This window comes from Rutilus rutilus (assembly GCF_951802725.1).
Source record: "Rutilus rutilus genome assembly, chromosome: 19".
Classification (NCBI taxonomy): Eukaryota; Metazoa; Chordata; class Actinopteri; order Cypriniformes; family Leuciscidae; genus Rutilus; species Rutilus rutilus.
In genome coordinates this window covers 29995579-30015144 of record NC_140232.1, presented here as the reverse complement: position 1 = coordinate 30015144, position 19566 = coordinate 29995579, and the positions used below count along the sequence as shown (strand labels likewise).

Genomic DNA, 19566 nt, shown 5'->3' with positions numbered 1-19566 from the left:
ATGGACTGTATTTTTTATTAATTATTTTGATAAATGTTTATCATATTTTACATTTATATATCATATCATATCAATTTCCCTTTTCTTACTTGTTTTCGAGGTCTAAATCTAAGAGCTAAATCAATAGGTGGCCTAGGTGTGATGGTTTCATCAACTCGTCCAAAACATTGTCAAAGTACTCCTAATTGTATACCTGGATGCAATATTTCCACTGCATTTTGACAGTGCTTTAGCATTCAATCAGTTTTATGTCCCACTTTAATATAATCTAAGTCAGCAATGCCACAGACCAGTTCTTTCAGCAAGAAACGAAGCATCATGTTCATCCTATTACACAGTTTTAACCGTTCTCTGATCCCCAGGCATCATGTGATACCTCTGGGATTCCAGAGTGAGTAATGGAGAGCCACAGAGATCCATTGTGTGACATCAATAGAACAAGTGTTTACACCCTTAAAAGAACACCAAGTCCAGACACTGAAGATTTTCACTTTGAGGGAAATGAGAACGAGACGACATGCACAGGAGCGAGAATAGAGGAAGCTGGGAGTTTCAACCTGAGGAGACCCTAATAGAGGATTCTGGTGAGTTTCCATCTTGCTTGGCCCAGGCGAACCTCAACGGGCAGAAAAATGACCCCACTGCAGGTTGTGCTGTGGATGTCCCAGGTCCATCTTATCAGAATGAAGATATAATGTCAGAGAGTTGGAGGCAACACAGGAAGCATGTGTTTGTGCTGAGCGAGGCAGGTAAACCTATCTACTCGCGCTATGGCAACGAGGAGGCCCTGTCCTCCACCATGGGCGTTATGATGGCGCTGGTCTCCTTCGTCCAGGCTGGAGGCAACACAATTCAATCTATTTTTTCAGGTGAGATTCACCATCTTCATCTAGGTTTTAAGTCTGATAGCTGTCTTTGAAAAATACAGTGGTTCTTTGCAGCACCTTAAAGGTATTGCGGAGGATTTTCTTTTTACGGGTGGATCATCAAGACTATTGGTCCTCCTAGTTGTCAATCATTCTGGTGATATGTTTACGTAAGGGCGTCGTACGTGCTCGTCCCTAGGTAGTTTTCGCTTTCTGCGCATGCGCACTTTCGGGTGTATGTGTGTGGTGAGCTAACGTTACGGTTTCAGCCATTCATTGAAGCTCGCCGTTCTCACCGGGTTTTTTCAAAATGTCGCAAGAGAAAAAATGTCTACGAATTGTATGACAAGAAGAGAAAGGCCTCTGAAGAAAGAAACAAGACCAGAGTGTTTTTGGGAGAATATTTCACACGCTGGTGTGCGCTAAAAGCACAGGTTGGGCTTCCCACTGATGCCTCAGTCGCGAAGTTTCTACTCCACAGAAAGTAGGCTTGTATGAGCCATGCCAACAGCAACTTGTAAACAGAGCGTGCACGAGGAGAACTAGGCTCGTGCATGCTCTCTCGTGCACACGTTTAATAGGCGTTCCCTCTCGGGAGCAGGTAGTGTTGCGCATGTGCATTTTTTCAAAAAGTGGAGAGGGCGGTTCTTTTCTAAAATTCGGGAAAATCCTCCGCTATACCTTTAAGTTTAGCAACAAATCAAAAGACTTCAGGTTCAGGTTGTAGATTTCTTTGGAACGGTGTAGTAAAGTAAAAAAGAATAGCGTCTGATTGTTTGAATATATGTTGAATGTTAAAGTTTATATATATATATTTAAATGTGAATTAAAGCCCCCTTAAATCAAAGTTTAGAGGTCACCATCAATATGTTAGTGTATAAACAAGTTGACACAAAGAACTGTTATCACATTTACATTTAATATTTAGAGTATTTTTTTTCTGGGACAACATAAAAATATTTTTGAATTATTTAATATTATATAAATTATATAAAATATTTTATTTTGTAAATATACTGTAAACACTACATTTCAAAAGTTTTTAGTCAGTAAAAGTGTGTTTTTAAAGAAATTAATAGTTTTTGTTCAGCAATAAATTGATCAAAAATGACAGTAAACAAAAGATTTGTATTACAAATGAATGCACCAAATCAGCGTATTACAATGATTTCCGAAGGTTGTGACACTGAAGACTGGAGGAATGATGCTGAAAATTCAGCTTCGTATCACAGGAATAAATAAAAAATTTCAATATAATAAAATAGAAAATAGTTATTCTAAATTGAAATAATATTTCACAATGTTACAGATTTTTTGAGCAAAATATTGCAGCCATTGTGAACATATAAAAAAAATCTTATCAACCCAACATTTATTCTTATTCTCAGCATTTGGTTGCAAACAAAAAAATAAAAGAGCTGGGTCAATTTGCAAGCAGTAACTTTAATCAGAATAAACTCAAAATTACACTTCCTCAGGAAATCTAGTAACAGAACAACCACAGAAGAGACAATAAAAGCAACTGCTAATATTATTATGTTCTTTCCCTCAGATAATCGCACTGTGGTATTTTTGCAGAAGGGGCCGCTGGTGTTTGTATCCGTTTCTGCCACTCGCCAGTCTGAGCAGCAGCTCCGCAGTGAGCTCCTCCATGTTTATCATCAGATAGTCAGCCTGCTCACGCAGGCCAGCATAAATCGTATCTTTGAGCGCCGGAAGAACTATGACCTACGGCGTCTGCTGTTTGGCTCAGAGAAGATTCTGGACAGCCTTCTCGATGTCATGGATTCTGATCCCGGCTTCATGCTCTCGGCGGTCCAGTGCCTGCCTCTGCCATCCTCTTCCAGAGACGTTCTCAGTCAAATCCTACAGAAAGCCGTCACCCCGAATCTGGTCTTTTCCTTTCTCATTGCCAATAACCGACTTGTCTCCATCGCTCAGGAGAAGATGGTCCTGGAGGATGCCAGGCTAAAACCCAGTGACCTTCATCTCCTCTTCAACCTCATCAGAGCCTCTGCTTTTCAGGCTGGAGAGATATGGATGCCCATCTGCCTGCCTCTGTTCAATCATGACTGCTACTTTTATGCTTATGTGGCATATCTAGACCCCCCCGAATGTACTGTATGCCTTGTTCTTCTATCTACGGATAAAGACGCTTTTTACGCCATGGCAGAATGCAAAAGGAAAATCGAAGAAGCTTTCGCATCCCAGAATGCCTTGCAGTGTGTAGCAAACACTCAGATGAGCTGTTTTGATAATATTGGTGTAGCTAATCTCAGGCACTTCCTGTACAAGCCCTCAAATGTGCAAGACTACCATCGCCAGCTCCCACAGTTCACATGGTGAGTAGCTTGTAGTGCTTCATTTAATGTACAGATGAAATTAAAATAGACCCTATTAACTTTTTAAAAATGTTACGCCTTTTGTAAAGTCTAGATTTTGTTTTTGGGGTCTACTAAACAGGTTTTCATGCTTAAATCTTCAAACAAAAACAAAAAAATCTTCTTGTTTTTCACATATCTTAAATTGTCGCAGAACCTCTATTCCCAGTCTATCAGTAACACTCTGTGATTGGTCAAATACTTGTTTCAAGCATGTTTCAGAAATGTCATGCCCCCTTACCATAATTGTGCTAGATTCAGGGTGTATAAACAGCGTCTCTTGGACATGGTGACAACACTACCGCAACTCATCCAGGCCTCGCCCCATTCATTTTACTAATGCCTTGTGTGGGAATTATTTAAATGAGGAATATTGTGATGTGTTAGTTCCTGGAAGAAAATTCAAGACTACAATGGTGGCATTTTAGGGAATTTAGAAACTGCTATAGTGATATAGAGAATAACTTCCTTTAGAGTGACTTTGTAAGACCTTTTTCATACTGAAACAGCAACATTACACACTTAGGAAAGTTGAAAATATAAAAAAGCATAATAGGTCTTCTTTAACACATGTTCCTGGTCTTATGTGCACTTCACCAGTGCATTTTATTCCAAATTAAAAAATGTTTTGCCTTCGTTTACTTTCACGAAAATGTAACAACTTGATCTTCCTCTGAAATTTATTTTCGGATGTCATGGGCCACATGGACAGGAAAAATAATATAGCTATTCAGGCATTGTAAAAGTAATTGAATTATAATTCTAAGTAATTCTTAAGTATTTTAATAGTTAACAATTAATTAATTAATTAATTAAATGCTACGACAATAATGACAAATAAGAGTAGATTCGTGGGCAAAAAGTCTTCTCAAAACACAGAGTATTAAGATCTGAAAACACCCACTTTTCATCATCCAATCAAGTTGCGCGACTCATGGCTTGTTTATTACAGAAGTAAAATGGGTTATGAATGCAGTTTTCACTTAAAGCAGTCACTAAAAAGCGTTAACCACAAGTAAATGAACAAATCATTAGTGGTTTGACTCATTTACCAGAATCAGTGGTTCTTTTGCCAGCAGAAACAACAGATGGGTCTCATATCCTGATAAACGATGGCCTATAATCCAGGATTTCCACATTCTGCTAAAGATTAGACCACTTTGCCATGAATTCTACAACAGTAATCACTTGATTCAGCTAATCACATGGCTGAAATGTTTCAGACACAGTTGAGAGGTCCCTTTTATGCAAAAATGCAAGCAAATATGGTCAACTGAATGATTAGACTGAAGCATCAAAGATCACATGATGTCTGGTAACAGTCTGTGTCTGTTTAAACCGTGTCTATCTCGAATTGACTGAAACTGAGTTCTGTTTTCATCATCTGGTTTGCATTGAGTCTATGTTTTCATATGACACATCTCTGCCACTGTAATAATGTAGGTGGTGTGACCAGGTCACATGTCTTAGTGAATAATGTCTGTTGTAATCGATGATGATATCGATTATCATGCTAAATGATGCCTCTTTTTTTTTCTTATATCGCTTCACTCAGCCCAGAGATGGATGTGGCATACAGAACCCAGGATGAGAAGATACGTTTGCTGGATCTGTATCGCAACATGCACAATCGTATCCACAGTATGTCACGGCCCCTTAAACTCATCTACCATTCTGCAGAAAGAGAAACTCTGCTGGCGTGGGTATGTGACAATCTGTTTTTAGAAGAATCAAGATCACTTTAGGTCAGGATACTTGAAAGAATGTTCTGGGTTTAAAACATTCAACAAGAAAACAAAACGGACCTATTTAGGTTTTCTTAGTGTGTGTGTGTGTGTGTATAATATATATATATATATATATATATATATATTTTTTTTTTGACAATCATGTGACAATGAAGACTGGAGTAATGATGCTGAAAATTCAGCTTTGATCCCAGGAATAAATTACATTTTAAAATATATTCAAATAGAAATAAATTATTTAAAATTGTAACAATATTTCACAATATTAATTTGTTTACTGTATTTTTGATCGAATAAATGCAGCCCAGGTGAGCATAAGTGACTTATTTCAAAAACATAAAAAAATCCAACCCCAACCTTTTGAATGGTAGTTAATATTTACAGTATGTATTTCTTAAACTCACCCTCTTGTTCTATAGGTCACTAGCAAGTTTGAGATGTACGCCTGCTTTACTCCTCTTATCACTAAGAAATCAGCTATCAGTGAACTCACTAAACTGCTGCGATGGATCAAAAAGGAAGATGACCGTCTCTTTATCTGTAATCTCCCAAAATACTCCACTACCCCGCAGCCAGGCAGGAGTTCTACAGACAGGGGGAGATCAGATAGACAGAATGCATCAGACACTGGCATTCTGTCTCTCTTGTAGCCAGGGCCGTCCTTAGGAAAGTGCAGCCGGTGCACCCCCACCCCGGAACCAGATCTCAAAAGGACAGAGGAGGGGGACCCCAAACCAAACGCTATCGGACTGAGGGACGGCCCTGCTAGCCTTGTGTAACCTACTGGCCACCACACTAGTTGCTGTTTTACTTCTATATTTCATGGTAAATTCAGTTTGTTTGTTTGAATGGGAGAAGTGTTCCTTGTTTGTGGGTTCGAAAGGCTTGTTTCCTTAATGAAGTTCTGAAATTCATGTTAATTTTTCAGTTCAACTTTTGAGTCATTGTTCTCCTGGTAACATAGTTTTGCAATGACAGACTATTGTACTAATAAAGAATATACACATATATATGCGCCTCTGTTGAATCATGAGTTTAATCATTACTTTTATGCTTATGTGGCATGTCTAGATCCTCCTGAATGTACTTTATGTAATAATAAGAAATGTTTCTTGATCCTTTGACACTGAAGACTGATGCTGAAAATTCAGCTTTGCCATCACAGGACTAAATTACATTTTAAAATAAGCTAAAATAGAAAACAGTTTTCTTAAATATTTCAATATTTTACTATATACTGTATTACATTGTTTTACTAAGAAAGCAGCATGTGCAAAACTGGCCCACTAAAAATTAATAAAAAGTTTAATTATATTCAAAAGCAGGATGGATTTTTATCCGTGCCACTTTTAAATCATATTGAAGAAGAATTTGCTGGTAACTGCTTGTAAAAGTTGTTAACTAAGCATGTGACACTTTTAGATGTTGCGCATGTGACACTCAGATGTTGCATATGCTTTTTCTACAGATACAGTAAAGTTCATTGACTTACAAACCTTATCAGAGCATCGGGTTTCTGTTATGTGTTCTGCAACAGCAGTCATTTGACAGAAACATTTATGCTTTTCCTTTTCATTCTCTGTCACAACCAAGAGATGTTAACCTGGTTATTTTGTCAAAAGCGTTGATTGTCTCTTTGACTGTGGTGACAAAAAGAACATTCCTGTAGTCTCAATTCATTCATCTATGTGAGTGCTTGATCTGTCAGTATATATAAATAATTTGTGACAAATGAGCACAATAGGGTGCCGTCGAGCTAGTCCGCTCACTGTGTATGTGTTTGACAGCCGTCCCCAGAACTAGAACTACAGCAGTGAATACATTGTCTGAGTGCGCCATCTTCAGGACAGGCGCAGTCATTACTCATGGTGGCGTTTTTCTCTTAGCAAGCCAATGCGTTTAAATGGGCGACATCAGAAAGCTGCTGCTTAACCTTCAACTTAACAGAATGACAATTATTTCGGTTATACAAAGCTATCAGAAAACAACGTAATAGCAGATAGAGAGAGTTTTATTCTGCCCAGCAGTGTTTTGCTGTAGTGAAGATGGCGCAAGCACTGTCAGAGGAGGAGTTCCACCGTATGCAGGTACAAATCTCTTTATTTGCGCTGGGATTTGACATCTACCACAATCTTTAATTCACATACGAGATCTTTAATGTGTTCAAAATTGATTTTCGGTGGTAATATGTATAAACGGGTATATTTTAAGGCTGAAGTTGACATTCATCTGAGCGGATTGGGACTCTGTTAGCTGTAGCCGTTAACCTGCCAAGCTAACTGTTATGAGGCCGAAAATAGTTTTAATTGACAATTACGATATTTTTCATTAATGCATGTAATAGTTTGGCTAATGAAACGGATGTTTGTTGAAATGACATGGAATGAAGTATATATATGACGAGTTTGTGACACACAATACAAATGTGTTTAGCTTGTTAGCATGCTAACCTGTAATTAATGACCGTTAGCACGTCAAACTGCAGTTCATTTTGCTTTTCTACACAACCAACGGGTTTGAAAATGATACATTTAGTTTCGGAGACGTGTTTCGAGTGAATGTTAAGATGCTAAATATCATATCCCTGTTGTTTTGCGCTAACATTCTTTTGTTTACAATTCCAGAAGCATCTAATATTCAGTTTTATAGAAACCAGACTCTTTAATTAACGTTAAATGTGTCCATTATGTAAATACACTTTGTAAAAAACTGCATTAACATGATTCATTGCATAAAAAGACGCTGAAATTTGAATTATGCTTTTATGATGATGTGTTGTCATAATTTCTGTTTTACAATAATCAATAATATGTACATTAATTAAATGCCCTGTTAACCTCAGTAAACAATCTTTTGCTGTGTTTAACTCTTTTAATGCGTGTTTGGTCAGGCTCAGCTCTTGGAGCTGAGAACACAGAACTACCAACTATCTGATGAGCTGCGAAAAAATACAGCTGGTGAGTAGAGAATGTAAACCTACACCTTTACTTATTCAAGACAGACCAGCTGACCTGTCAGCGTCATTAATATGGCAGATTGCAATTTGTTATTAAAATCAGGTGTAGTATTGCACCTATTCCACTGAACCATTTTCTGTGGTTATTTGTAGTGCTGTATTTTGCCGATTTAAATGTCAGAAAATGTCTGAGAATGAAACTCTTTTTGACAGCTGGAAGCACAATCAGATGTACAAAATTAGAAATATATAAAGATAGGCATTCTAATTCTGTTAACCAATTCTGAGTAGTCTGAGGCCGGTTGCACCAGTTGTAAGTCCGGTTTAAGCATAGATGGCACTAAGTTACAATATATGAATGAACTGCTAATTATTAAACTTGGTGTGAAAATGTGAACTAATATATGAACTAAATATTTAGAGAATATCTCAATCCTTTAGACCAGGATTTCCCCAAAATGCGCAGGTTTCTTGAGTTGGTAAAAAAGCTAGTAATTAGTTAAATAATAAAAATGTCAAATTAAAATCAATAAATAATTAAAAATAAAAACACAAATAAAACTTTTACTAAAAAAAATTTGAAATAAAAATAAAAATATGTATGTTATGTGACCGTGTGATTAGAATAGAGAATCATGAAGTGGAAATGTGTCGTTACATTATTGATATATAAGCTTATATATAAATAATTTAAGGTCAAAGGGTTTTCACAGGCAAAAGCATTTGGGATTCCCTGCTTTAGACTTAAACGTTGCTGAAGACATTTTAAGACGATGCTACATTTTAAGAAATGATAATTGAAATGTTCCACTATTGGTATTTATTTATTTTCCCAGATTTATTTTATGTGCAGTTCCAGGATACATATACTCAATGAAAATTATGGAATAAACTTTTGACAGTTATGAAATGCAAGAACATTTGAAAACAACAACTGCAAAATGTATGGAAACTAAAATGTAGCCTATGGCTTTTATTTACTGTTTTGAAAACTGCTTATTGGTAGTGGTGGGCAGATCGAGGCTTCGTTGAACACTGAAACAGTTGAAGCAAATGTGCCATATTGTGTCGAGGCTCCGAAACAATCCGACACCCATCTCCACAGGGACCCTTAGTGGTCAGAACAGTGTAAATGCAACAAAAACCCAGGTCAAACATGTATAAAAACACCTTTTACAAATCTATTGCAAATTTGTTTTTGAAAGTAATATCTTTCAAATGCAATTATCTAATCATCTAATCAGATTATCAAGTGTGTATGTTCTATTATCAATTGTCAGGGTTTGTTCTATGAATGGCTCAGCTAACAGGCCAATAAGAGACTATTAACTATTATTCATTTTAATTATACTAATGTCTAATTTAAACCTCTACAAAGGTATAAAACTGATCAGAGATCTGGTAAAACTCACAGACACTTGTTCATTGGTTCTCAGTGACTCCTCATGATTCATGGGTTGACAGAGATCATCGCCCTCAGCGGTGTTTCAAAACGTTTCAAAACAGTTATGACGTAATGAAGCCTTGTTTACTGAAACCACGTGACTCTGGCAGTTTGATACACGGAACAAAAGATTAATGTAAAGGTTTCGAAGCTTCATGAAGCAGTGTTTTGAAATTGCCATCACTACTTATTGGATCAGTAAACGTTATATCAACTCATATTAGTTTAGAGATCGTATGACCTACAAGCTGAGACTTGCTTTAATTTGTAAGATCTTATGAATGACTTATCCTCACCTGGTCATCAGTGAACACTTATCAGTGTTCTCTAAGAAAACATGAATTTCAAATATGCAGGGAGTTATGTTGACTAAATATGATATAGTCCTGTTAATTACTATTAACAAAATGACTTAGCAGTTTATGCTTGTGCAGCTGTCTGTCAAAAGTGATTAATGCAAGTATATGTGTATCATTTTGTATGTTAACTTCTTATTCTGTATTACAGAGCTCAACAGTGTCCGTCAGAAGACCTCGAACTTAGAGAAAGACTATATCAAAGCACAGAAGGTAGTGTTTACCTTGATTTTTCGGCAGGTCATTGCCATGTGATAAAGGTCAATTTGAAAAATATTCAAAGTGCAGTCATTGTTTCTTCATCTTGTGTATGTTTTCATATTGAAAGTAGTTGTCTATTCGCTAATGAAGTCTAATGAAATTCTGTTTTAGATAATGTTTTCTTCTTCATTTTCACCCTTAGGCTTTGAACAAGAGCAAGAAAGCACAGGTGAGATTTCTTCTGAAAATCAGCTTTTGATTTTTGACAATAATTGCTATGAATACAAATGCAATGATATGATATCCAGAGAGAGTAGTATGTGAAAAATCCCTGTCTGGTAACCGTGCTGTATTATTCTCTCTTTTTCAGGAGGTAGATGCCTTACTCAGTGAGAATGAAATGCTTCAGGGCAAGTTACACAGTCAGGAAGATGACTTCAGGCTGCAGAACAGCACCCTCATGCAAGAGCTGTCCAAGGTGCTGAGCACACACACATTATTGAACCCCTGTCATGAACATGAGCATGTGAACCCAGACAACTTAGGTACAAGTCTACCAGAAACGTATTGCTCACACTCATAGCAATTAGTAATGAAATACAGTAATCTATCACCTTATTTTGCAACAATGAAGTAAGCGATTTTCTGTGAATGTGTGTGATTTCTGTTTCATTAGCTGCTATAGGTAAATAACTAGAAGAATGACAAAGTGCAGTAAACGGTATAACTATTTACGCTACAAACCAGTGTGTTTAGAATTATGACAATGCTTTAAAATAATGTTTTGTACAGCTCAAAATAACTGGAAGGGGATCTTGAAGCCTTTGCACATTCAATTTACAAATGCCAGCTCCCAATCTTACATTGAAAATAAGGTGGATGACCAGGGGCCTCATTTATAAACGTTGCGTACGCACAAAAGAAGGCGTACGCCACTCTCTACGCAATAATTGGTATTTATAAAAAGCAAACTTGACAGGAAAATGTGCGGTACTTCACGCAAACTCTGACCCAGGCGTACGCACAAAAACGGGTGAAATGAGAAATGGCGACACCGTCGGCAGATGGAAGAAACACGTGAAAGTGTGTGAAATTGTGTGAAACTGTAGACCGGTGTGTAAAAGAAATGGCAATACTGCCTCTCATAAATACCATGAAGACTTCACAAAGCAAGTCTTACAATTAACAGCCTACACGAACACCCGTTTGATCGATCTGCAGTGTAAAACAAACAAAATCAAACGAAGATTACAACAGAAATGCAAATTAACACATATTTGCAAAAAGAAAAGTGAAATATGTTCTGCCATAATATTGGCATGTTATGCAATTCATCCTCATAACACATCTGTAGCTTGTCAGATGCAGTCAAATGGATGGTAATAAAATGCCATGATGCCATCACAGTGCGTAATGACGCACAATGGCTGATCTTGCGCTCTTAGAAGATGTGGCAAATGGAAGGATTCGAAGTGAACGCATCTTCAGACAGCAAGAAGACTTTGATGTCCGACCATTTCTTTTGTATTTCGGCCACGGTCCGAGGTTGTGAGGCTGCAGCATTAATGGCGTCTGCAACCTTTTGCCACTCAAGTGCCTTTTTGGCATTAGTAATGCCACACTGTGCCCTCCAAACAACATTTTACTCCTCTTTTCCACCTCGCCAACGATAATTTCTACTTCACATTGAGTGAAGTTACGTTTCTTGGTTTTCCTCTCTGTGTTTACCATGATTTCGCAATCGATGAATATTAACTTGTGGGCGTTTCACGGACTATTTATGGGCAACTATGGGCGTGACATGAAGCCGCAAAAGCTGCGCTACATTTAGAATTGATTGTGATTTATTAAGGGAAAACTGCGTAAGATGTGCGTGCGCACGGTTTTAGAAATCCGAATATATCTGTGCGTACGCACGTCCTATGTTTCATCCGTACGTTTCATCCGTCAAATCCTACGCAAAGTTTTATAAATGAGGCCCCAGAACTTTATTCGCCTCACACAGTAGTCACATGGCTAATGGGACAATTTTGACAACTTTACAGCTCAACTAGCTCCATTTTTTTCATAAAAGACTGTTAAGGGTCTAATAAGTTTCTTATGCTCACCAAGACTGCATTTATTTAATGAAAAAAATTGTAATATTGTGAAATATTATTATTGTTTAATATTATGTTTTCTATTTTCATATATTTAAAAATATAATTTATTCCTGTGATCAAAGCAGAATTTTCTCATGATTCTTTCAAGTTTCATGATTCAAGTTTTTTTTCATGATTCTTTGATGTATAAAAAGTTCAAAAAAATGCTTTTTTTTTCATGTGAATATTTTATAACATTGTAAATGTCTTTACTCTCACTTTAATGTGATTTTACTGTCAGTTCAATGCATCCTTGCTGAAGAAAAATAGTAATTCCTTTTTAAAAAAAAATCTTTTTTAATCTTACTGGTCCTAAACTTTTAAATAGTAATGTAAGTGCTTTAACAAAAGTTGCATGTCAGATGATGTTCAGAGTCTCTACCTTTGTGCCCATTATGTGATGTCACACCAGAATCAGTTGAGTTTTTATTTTTCTGTTTTCTAATCAGTTGCTGTGTGTTGGTGTAGTTATGTTCCCAGATTGAGCAGTTAGAGTTGGAGAATCGAGGATTAAGGGAGGGTCAAGGGTTGGAAAGACCCGTCTCCAGCCCTGCCTCTGTTCCAGTGGATGCTGAGCTCCTGCGGCTTCAGGCTGAAAACTCTGCCCTGCAGAAGAAATTGACAGGTGAGAGGACCTCATGCATACAGTCCTTATCAATTTTTCCTCACAAACACTTTAGGATAAAAATTATGAATCAGGATTAATTATAGTATTCTGTGTGTGTCTATGCAGCTCTTCTAGAGCGTGCAGATGTTACTGATGGAAAAGCAGCGCTCATCGATGGAACGGCCGGCACTAATGGTGTCCAATCAGATGCCAGCGGTCACAGTGATGAACCTTCTGTTTCGCGAAATGATCAGGTTGATCAGGTAACAGATAATAGGTTTCAATCTCATCAGGGTTGGGATGCTGTTCCATACAGTGGAGGTTTTGAATGAGAGAACCAATAAAAATGAAATGTCCAAAACTTCTGATGGGATAATAATTACACAATGTCCATGTCACAGTGCAGCAAAACCAGAACTCTCAGATGACTCTCAATGAAGCCCACTACTTTGCAAGCGAGTGTGATTGTCATGTGTCTCGTTGTGTTCGTGACAGTTTTCAAGGTTTGAACTGTTGGATATACTTAAGCAACTTTCTAAAATTCAAGTTTGAGTTTAAGGTAAACAAGTTGCAGTCAGGGTATCCTAACAGTTTCAGAGCGAATCAATTATTCAGCTACGCAGTGCTGCACTTTTCGTCTGGAGGAGTGTGTTGGAGTTCACTGAGGGCATGTTTAATGCAGGGGCTACAGATGCTGGGTGAACTGTGGCCAGACACAGCAGAGACACCACCATCAGCTTTTTCTGTGAGATCAGCCCTGTAAAGATAAAGGGAATTGAAGGACAGTGAACTGGAGTCTAGTGTTAGACAACCACACCCCATTCATTAGCATTACCAAATTTGATAAAATGAGGACTGCTGCCAAGCGGTTATTCTTTAAATAGTTTTGTAACTTAGTTTTTTTTTTAACATTCCCAACTGATTTTAACTTAATGTGGTGCAATTTCAAAGTGAAACAGAATATCCAGCAGGAGATGATGTAGAATGGGACTTTATTTTAACCTTCATGATTTGATTGAATAACGAAAATTAGGTTATGATGTTTTTGGTTAATGTTTTTTTCCCAGCCTGCATGTCCTTGATTTAAATCAGCAGAAAAGTTGTATAAGGGTCCGTTCACACAAAACAGAAAAAAGTGAGAGAGCAGGGCAGTGAAGAATAACTTGCATCATTTACAATAAGTCTGGAAACATTTATTAAATAAGTAATTGGGTTTATTTTAATTTACATTGTGTGTTTGGTTTGGTGTAGAAAATCAGCTTTCATAAAGTGCTTTCCTTTCAACATCAAGTGATTTCTGCATTTACTGGGGTTTTACATATCTTGCCACTTTGTAGAACCTGCTGTTAAAATCCTTTGTGAAGAAGTTCAATTTCACAGTGTATTTTATTTTATATTTTTTTTGTCTCCTTCTGTTCTGTAGGCCGAAGTGCAACGCGTCAAATCGGAACAGCGAGATAATGAACTGAGTGGTGAGTACATCTTTCTGACAACTTCCTTTTTAAAGTTGTGACCTTATCAAACTCACTTAAGAGTTAACGGAGTAGAACCAAGGAAGGTTGTGTTACGGATCTTCAAATGGTATGACTTTGATTGAGCATCAGTTGAACACTTCTCCAACTCAAGATATTTTAACGCTGGGTTTCAGAGGTGGCATTAAAGCTTCAAACGGAAATGGAGGAGAAATGCTTACTGAGGGAACAACTCCAGACACTAGAGGTAAAAAAAACATCAGTTTTACCCTCTAAATACCCAGGACAGCAGAACAGACAAAAGGACTGAATGCTAGGATTCATTTTGCTGATGAGTGTATATTTTTTTACCCTCACCATGGGTGCTAATTTTGGAGACATTCATTCTCACCTTGCACCAGAGAATACTTCCACATCTATGATGAAACGTCCTTTTTGGAGGTTTAAATGTTTAAAATGTTTTCCCAGAGGCAGATAATAGAATGTTTTGAACTTTATTTTTCAGTCTGATCATCATATAATAAATTCCATTTATCATGCATTAAATATGGTATTTTCAGCTAATTTATCCGACTTTGATTATTCACTTTTTCATAGATCAAACTGATTATTTTTCTATTTTTATGTTTATCCATATTTTATCCCTCACACAAAAGACTTTTCTTGTTTTAATGTATTTCTTCTCATTTTCAGATGTCCAAACAGACAGGCATCACAAAACTACAAGAAGAAAATGCTAAAGTTAGTGTTACAAGTCTGTTTCAGATAGCATGTGTGCTCGATGATAAAAATGACAAGTGATAATGTATTGTTTTTTTTTTTAGTTGTCTGATAAGTTGAAGAAAAAACAAGAGAGGTAAGTGCTAGTTACTTTTATGCTTTATTTTTTAATATTATGTGTTCAGCGCTTTCATATTAAAGGGATAGTTCATCCAAAAATGAAACTTTTTATTTTCTACTTTTGTGTTAAAAAAAAAAGGTCATGTGGCATTAGAATAACACGGGTGAACACTTTAAGTACATTTAATGTACATAATATAAAACTGAACTTTATGGCCCAAAATTCACTTCATATATTCAGACATATATTCATTCTTTTTAAAATTAAGACTATTTTGCTACATTTTTTGTGTCACTTTGCATTTCTTACATATAGTTTTTAAAAGTAATATTAATTTCTTTAGGGTCGTTTTTTTTAATGAGGGGAAAATGACTGGGTGCACCTTTGAAGCTGTGTAAGACTGCAACTAGCGATGATTGATTGAAGGCAGTGATAGATTGATTTCATGTAAAACCTGCTGAAAGATGGAAGAATGAAAGTTAAAGACAGTTTAAATGGACACTGTTCCATTTGAACACCTTATCTTCGGAAGCACAAGATGAATGACTTTCAGTCCTCCATTTAACTCAAGTCCACGATACACTCTTCCTCTGTGCAGTAATATGATGATGAAATCATCCCTTAGCGTTCCATCCCAGGTGCTGTGGTAACTCAGCTGTGGCCTAGCGACAGTCACTGTGTCAGTGTAATGAGTCTGAACGTGAACTTGTGCTGGCACTCGCTGTAGACTGCTGTATCAGCACAGACTGCCTCCTCTCTGCATCCCTCTGGTCAACACAGGAGATGCTGCCTGTTATTTACCACTGCTGTGTAGGGTTTTTTAGGGCCAATAAGGATTCAACTCTCTTTATGCTTCTCTTACAGCTTCCAGCGGCTACAAGTTGAGAAGGAAGCACTTTACAATGACAGCAGGTGAGAAAGACAAACCCAGCAGAGCAGTTATTTTGTGACAGGGACTGCCTGCTTTTTAGCACCTTGAGCTCTGGAAATGTATTTCCCATTTATGTTTTTTTTTGTGTCCTTTTTTTGGACATTACCTTTCATGTAGTGTGTAATATAGCTGTGAATGTAAATGGTCTGCAAAGTTTCAAAGATCAAAGTGCACCATAAATGGAGTTATTGTCTCCCAAATGAAAGAAACTATTCTGAACTGCTTGAAACGACTCATCAATAATTCTAGTCTTAGTTCCTGTATGAACCATGTATGTAACTAATTTGCATAATGCCAGCCTATGATCTTCATTGGCTGCCCGTGAACAACGGCTACTTTGACCTGCCCCCAAACACTGTTGTTGTAACTGAGGGCTGGGAGAGTTTGGTTCGTGTTGTCGACATGTCAACAAGACGCTGTTTTAAGTGATGCAAAATGACGAGGACTTGGGATTTAATTTATACGGTAAAACTGACACCATCGTTACCGTTCATGTAACTGTGTATCTGAGGAAGCCTCCTGAGCTGAAATTGGGTGTTTCGTTTTTGACATGCGCTGTAAGCGGTAGACCAATCACAACAGACTGAGAAATCTGACCAATCAGAGCAGAGTAGGCTCTTGGAAAGGAGGGGTTTATAGAGACCGAATCCTTTATCAAACTGTTTCAGACATTGTGAGAAAAGAGGTGATGCTGCAGTGTATTATGAGAAGTGTTTTTTTGACCTTGGATGCATGTAGACCAGAAGTGTCCAATCCTCTTACTAGAGACATGCCTATCTGCAGAGTTCAGAATCAGATCATACCCTAATCCAACACACCTGTCTGTAATTATCAAGTGCTCCTGAAGGTCTTATCTATCTGGTTCAGTTGTGTTTGATCAGGGTTGGAGATGAACTTTGCAGGAAGATACTGTATAGAACTACAGGAACAGGATTGGGCAGTCCTAATATAGACCTTTTGCTGGAGGCCTACAAAACAAAATTAGAAGCCTTTACAGTTCACTGTTAATTTATTTTTTAAATGCTAAACATGTATTTCACTGTGAGGATTTTAAATGCCATTTTTACTCCTGGAACCCAATTCTACAGGGTGGGCCATTTATATGGATACACCGTAATAACATGGGAATGGTTGGTGATATTAAAGTCCTGTTTGTGGCACATTAGTATATGTGAGGGGGCAAACTCCTCAAGATGGGTGGTGACCATGGTGGCCATTTAGAAGTCGGCCATCTTGGATACAACTTTTGTTTTTTCAATAGGAAGAGGGCCATATGACACATCAAACTTATTGGTAATGTCACAAGAAAAACAATGGTGTGCTTGGTTTCAACGTAACTTTATCCGTTCATGAGTTATTTACAAGTTTCTGACCACTTATTACATCTGTTCCCATGATGTCATTTATTCTCTCCTGTAATGTGTTTTTTTTTTTTTTTTTTATGGAATTTGCTGTTTTATTTTGGTATTCATTTCACAATACCTGAAAATAGACACCACCACACATTATTCACATCAAACCCCTGATAGCATATAATGTGTTTGTTTCTACAGGACTAAAATCGATGAGATCCAACAGAGGAAAGAGGAGGAGCTCAAATCCATAAACCTTCGTGTGCAGAAATTGCAGGCAGATTTAACGGCCGCCAACCAGGTAAGATCCGCTCAGGCCCGCCCTGCCAAATTCTTAAATATTGAAGGCCATTTGTTGCACATCGCAGAGGGAAATCGATAAATGGCCACTAAGGGAGTATGAAGATAAACATTTGCAAACCCTTGGGAGTGGGCTGAAGACTGTAGTCAGTGCTTCAGCGTTAGACTCTGGCACTGAGGCACATCTGCAGGAAATAATGGACTGTAGACACACTGCTGCATCCATCACTGTCATACTAAAAATGCATCGAATCGTCCTGCCTGACGGATTGTGTGTGTGATTTCAGAACGTCACTGAATTGAAGGAGCAGTTGCAGAGCAAACAGAAAGAGCATGAGATGGCCATCCATGCGCTCAGAGATCAGGTAGCTGTGTCCTCCTTTTACATGATCAGCAAACCCGTTTAATTTTAGATATGTTTGGGTTGGTGGTATGCTACTGTCTTTTTTTATAAGTTCTGTTTTTACTTGACTTAGTTTTTACAGTATGATGAATGAATCAGAAGGTTCATTTTTGCACGAGATTGGTTAAAAATGTGAAATAAACATTAATTTCTGAGATGGTCATGTGACAACGATGTTGCATGTCACCGTTTGAAATGTTCAGCATAGCATACTGTAGTGTAGTATACAGTTCACACTGCAGATTGTGCTAGCATTTAAATCCAAAGGCACTAAAAGGAAGAATACAGAAGATTAATAGTTGGTTAAAATGTTCATTTAGCATTTCTTTTAAAGTTTATTCCATCACAGATGGTCGTTATTGCATCTCCAGAGAACTAATCTGCAATTTTCCCCTTCTGCTGGTTGGCTGTTTACTAACAGGTTTATAAAAGAGAGAAAGCAGACAATTAATCTGCATAAATTGAGTGTGATTTTAATGATAATGGGTCCTACAGATTCAATTAAATAAACCGTAAAAGGCTCATGTGGGTGTTGTTATCGGCGTGGAACACACTTTTTATTGTTCAGCTTAAAAAAAACAGATAATGAAAATTGGACTTTGTTTTTTTAAATGGCAGGAGGCAGTTTTATGATTATTTAGCTGTTTTCGTTCTCAGCTGTTTCAAAATGCAGTTTAGCTTCGCTTTTCAGTCTTAAAATTCTGTTCTCATTTCCTCACCTGTATGACGTTCTTTCTGCTGTGGAACTCGACAGGAGAAGTTTAGCAGAATGTCCTGGGTGCTTTTTCCCTATCCAGTGAAAGTGAAGGAATACCAATCATTATTGAGCTCCAAAAATGACAAAACAGCTTCATAAAAATAGGACTTAGCACTTTTGCTTTATATTCAGAGATTTCTTGAGTCACATGATAACTCTGTGAGAGGAACAGACTGAAATTCAAAAAGTGGTCAATTGGTCATTCATTAATAATCTTCCCCTCAGGTGCAGCTTTTGAATGCCAATCACACTTCTTCATATTCACTCATAGCTTTTTATTTTAATTGACTTTGAACCTGGAGTGCAGTATATTTAAATATTCATGAATGTTTTTTGAAACTCTTGGAGGGCAAACATTTCAGCTAATATGTCTCAAAGTAATTAAATCTGAATTCAAAAGACTTGAAATATAGTTTTAATTTTTTTTTATTATTTTTATCATTAATTAATTAATTAGAGTTCATTTTTGAGTAAACTATCCCTGAACTGGAAGACATCTTTACTGTGACCCACCGGTCTTTCTGCTGATAGCAAACTCTTTGTGCTTAAGGAGAAGTTGGTGAAGTTTATAATTACCCAGAGAGCAGTCTGTTTAATTGAGCATTTATGGACGATGGTGCTAGGATCAGCGGAGTAATTAAGGATTAGTGGGGCTCAGTGCCGGTGGCTGAGGGGCACACACGCTCTGCAGGGGCCCCTGAGGGAAGGGCCCCTCTTATAACGCTGTCGGCCCCGACTGCAGCTCCCGCCACCACAAATGTCTTTCACTTCCTCCATGAGGTCACAAATCTTAATTAAACAGCTACCTCT

The 19566-nt window shown here is 37.4% G+C and overlaps 2 protein-coding genes across 3 annotated transcripts in view; both read left to right on the top strand.

Moving 5' to 3' along the window:
• Window positions 1-517: 517 nt before the first annotated feature.
• On the top strand, window positions 518-5750 carry mon1ba (MON1 secretory trafficking family member Ba; the record flags this gene model as incomplete). The annotated part of the gene is made up of 4 exons (XM_084389535.1): window positions 518-869; window positions 2419-3208; window positions 4803-4950; window positions 5415-5750. The coding sequence occupies 4 exons, from the start codon at window positions 518-520 to the stop codon at window positions 5643-5645; spliced, it is 1521 nt and encodes a 506-aa protein (XP_084245661.1). The 3' UTR covers window positions 5646-5750.
• Window positions 5751-6838: 1088 nt separating this feature from the next.
• Window positions 6839-19566, top strand: part of gripap1 (GRIP1 associated protein 1) — a 55456-nt gene continuing 42728 nt past the window's right edge. For both annotated transcript variants that reach the window (XM_084389123.1, XM_084389122.1), the window contains exons 1-14: window positions 6839-7082; window positions 7886-7952; window positions 9903-9964; window positions 10155-10181; window positions 10323-10430; window positions 12562-12718; window positions 12827-12963; window positions 14124-14172; window positions 14349-14419; window positions 14866-14913; window positions 14997-15028; window positions 15878-15925; window positions 17498-17597; window positions 17884-17961. In XM_084389123.1, coding sequence (XP_084245249.1) covers window positions 7041-7082; window positions 7886-7952; window positions 9903-9964; window positions 10155-10181; window positions 10323-10430; window positions 12562-12718; window positions 12827-12963; window positions 14124-14172; window positions 14349-14419; window positions 14866-14913; window positions 14997-15028; window positions 15878-15925; window positions 17498-17597; window positions 17884-17961 — 1026 coding nt within the window. In that variant the 5' untranslated portion in view covers window positions 6839-7040. The remainder of the gene's footprint in view (window positions 7083-7885; window positions 7953-9902; window positions 9965-10154; window positions 10182-10322; window positions 10431-12561; window positions 12719-12826; window positions 12964-14123; window positions 14173-14348; window positions 14420-14865; window positions 14914-14996; window positions 15029-15877; window positions 15926-17497; window positions 17598-17883; window positions 17962-19566) is intronic.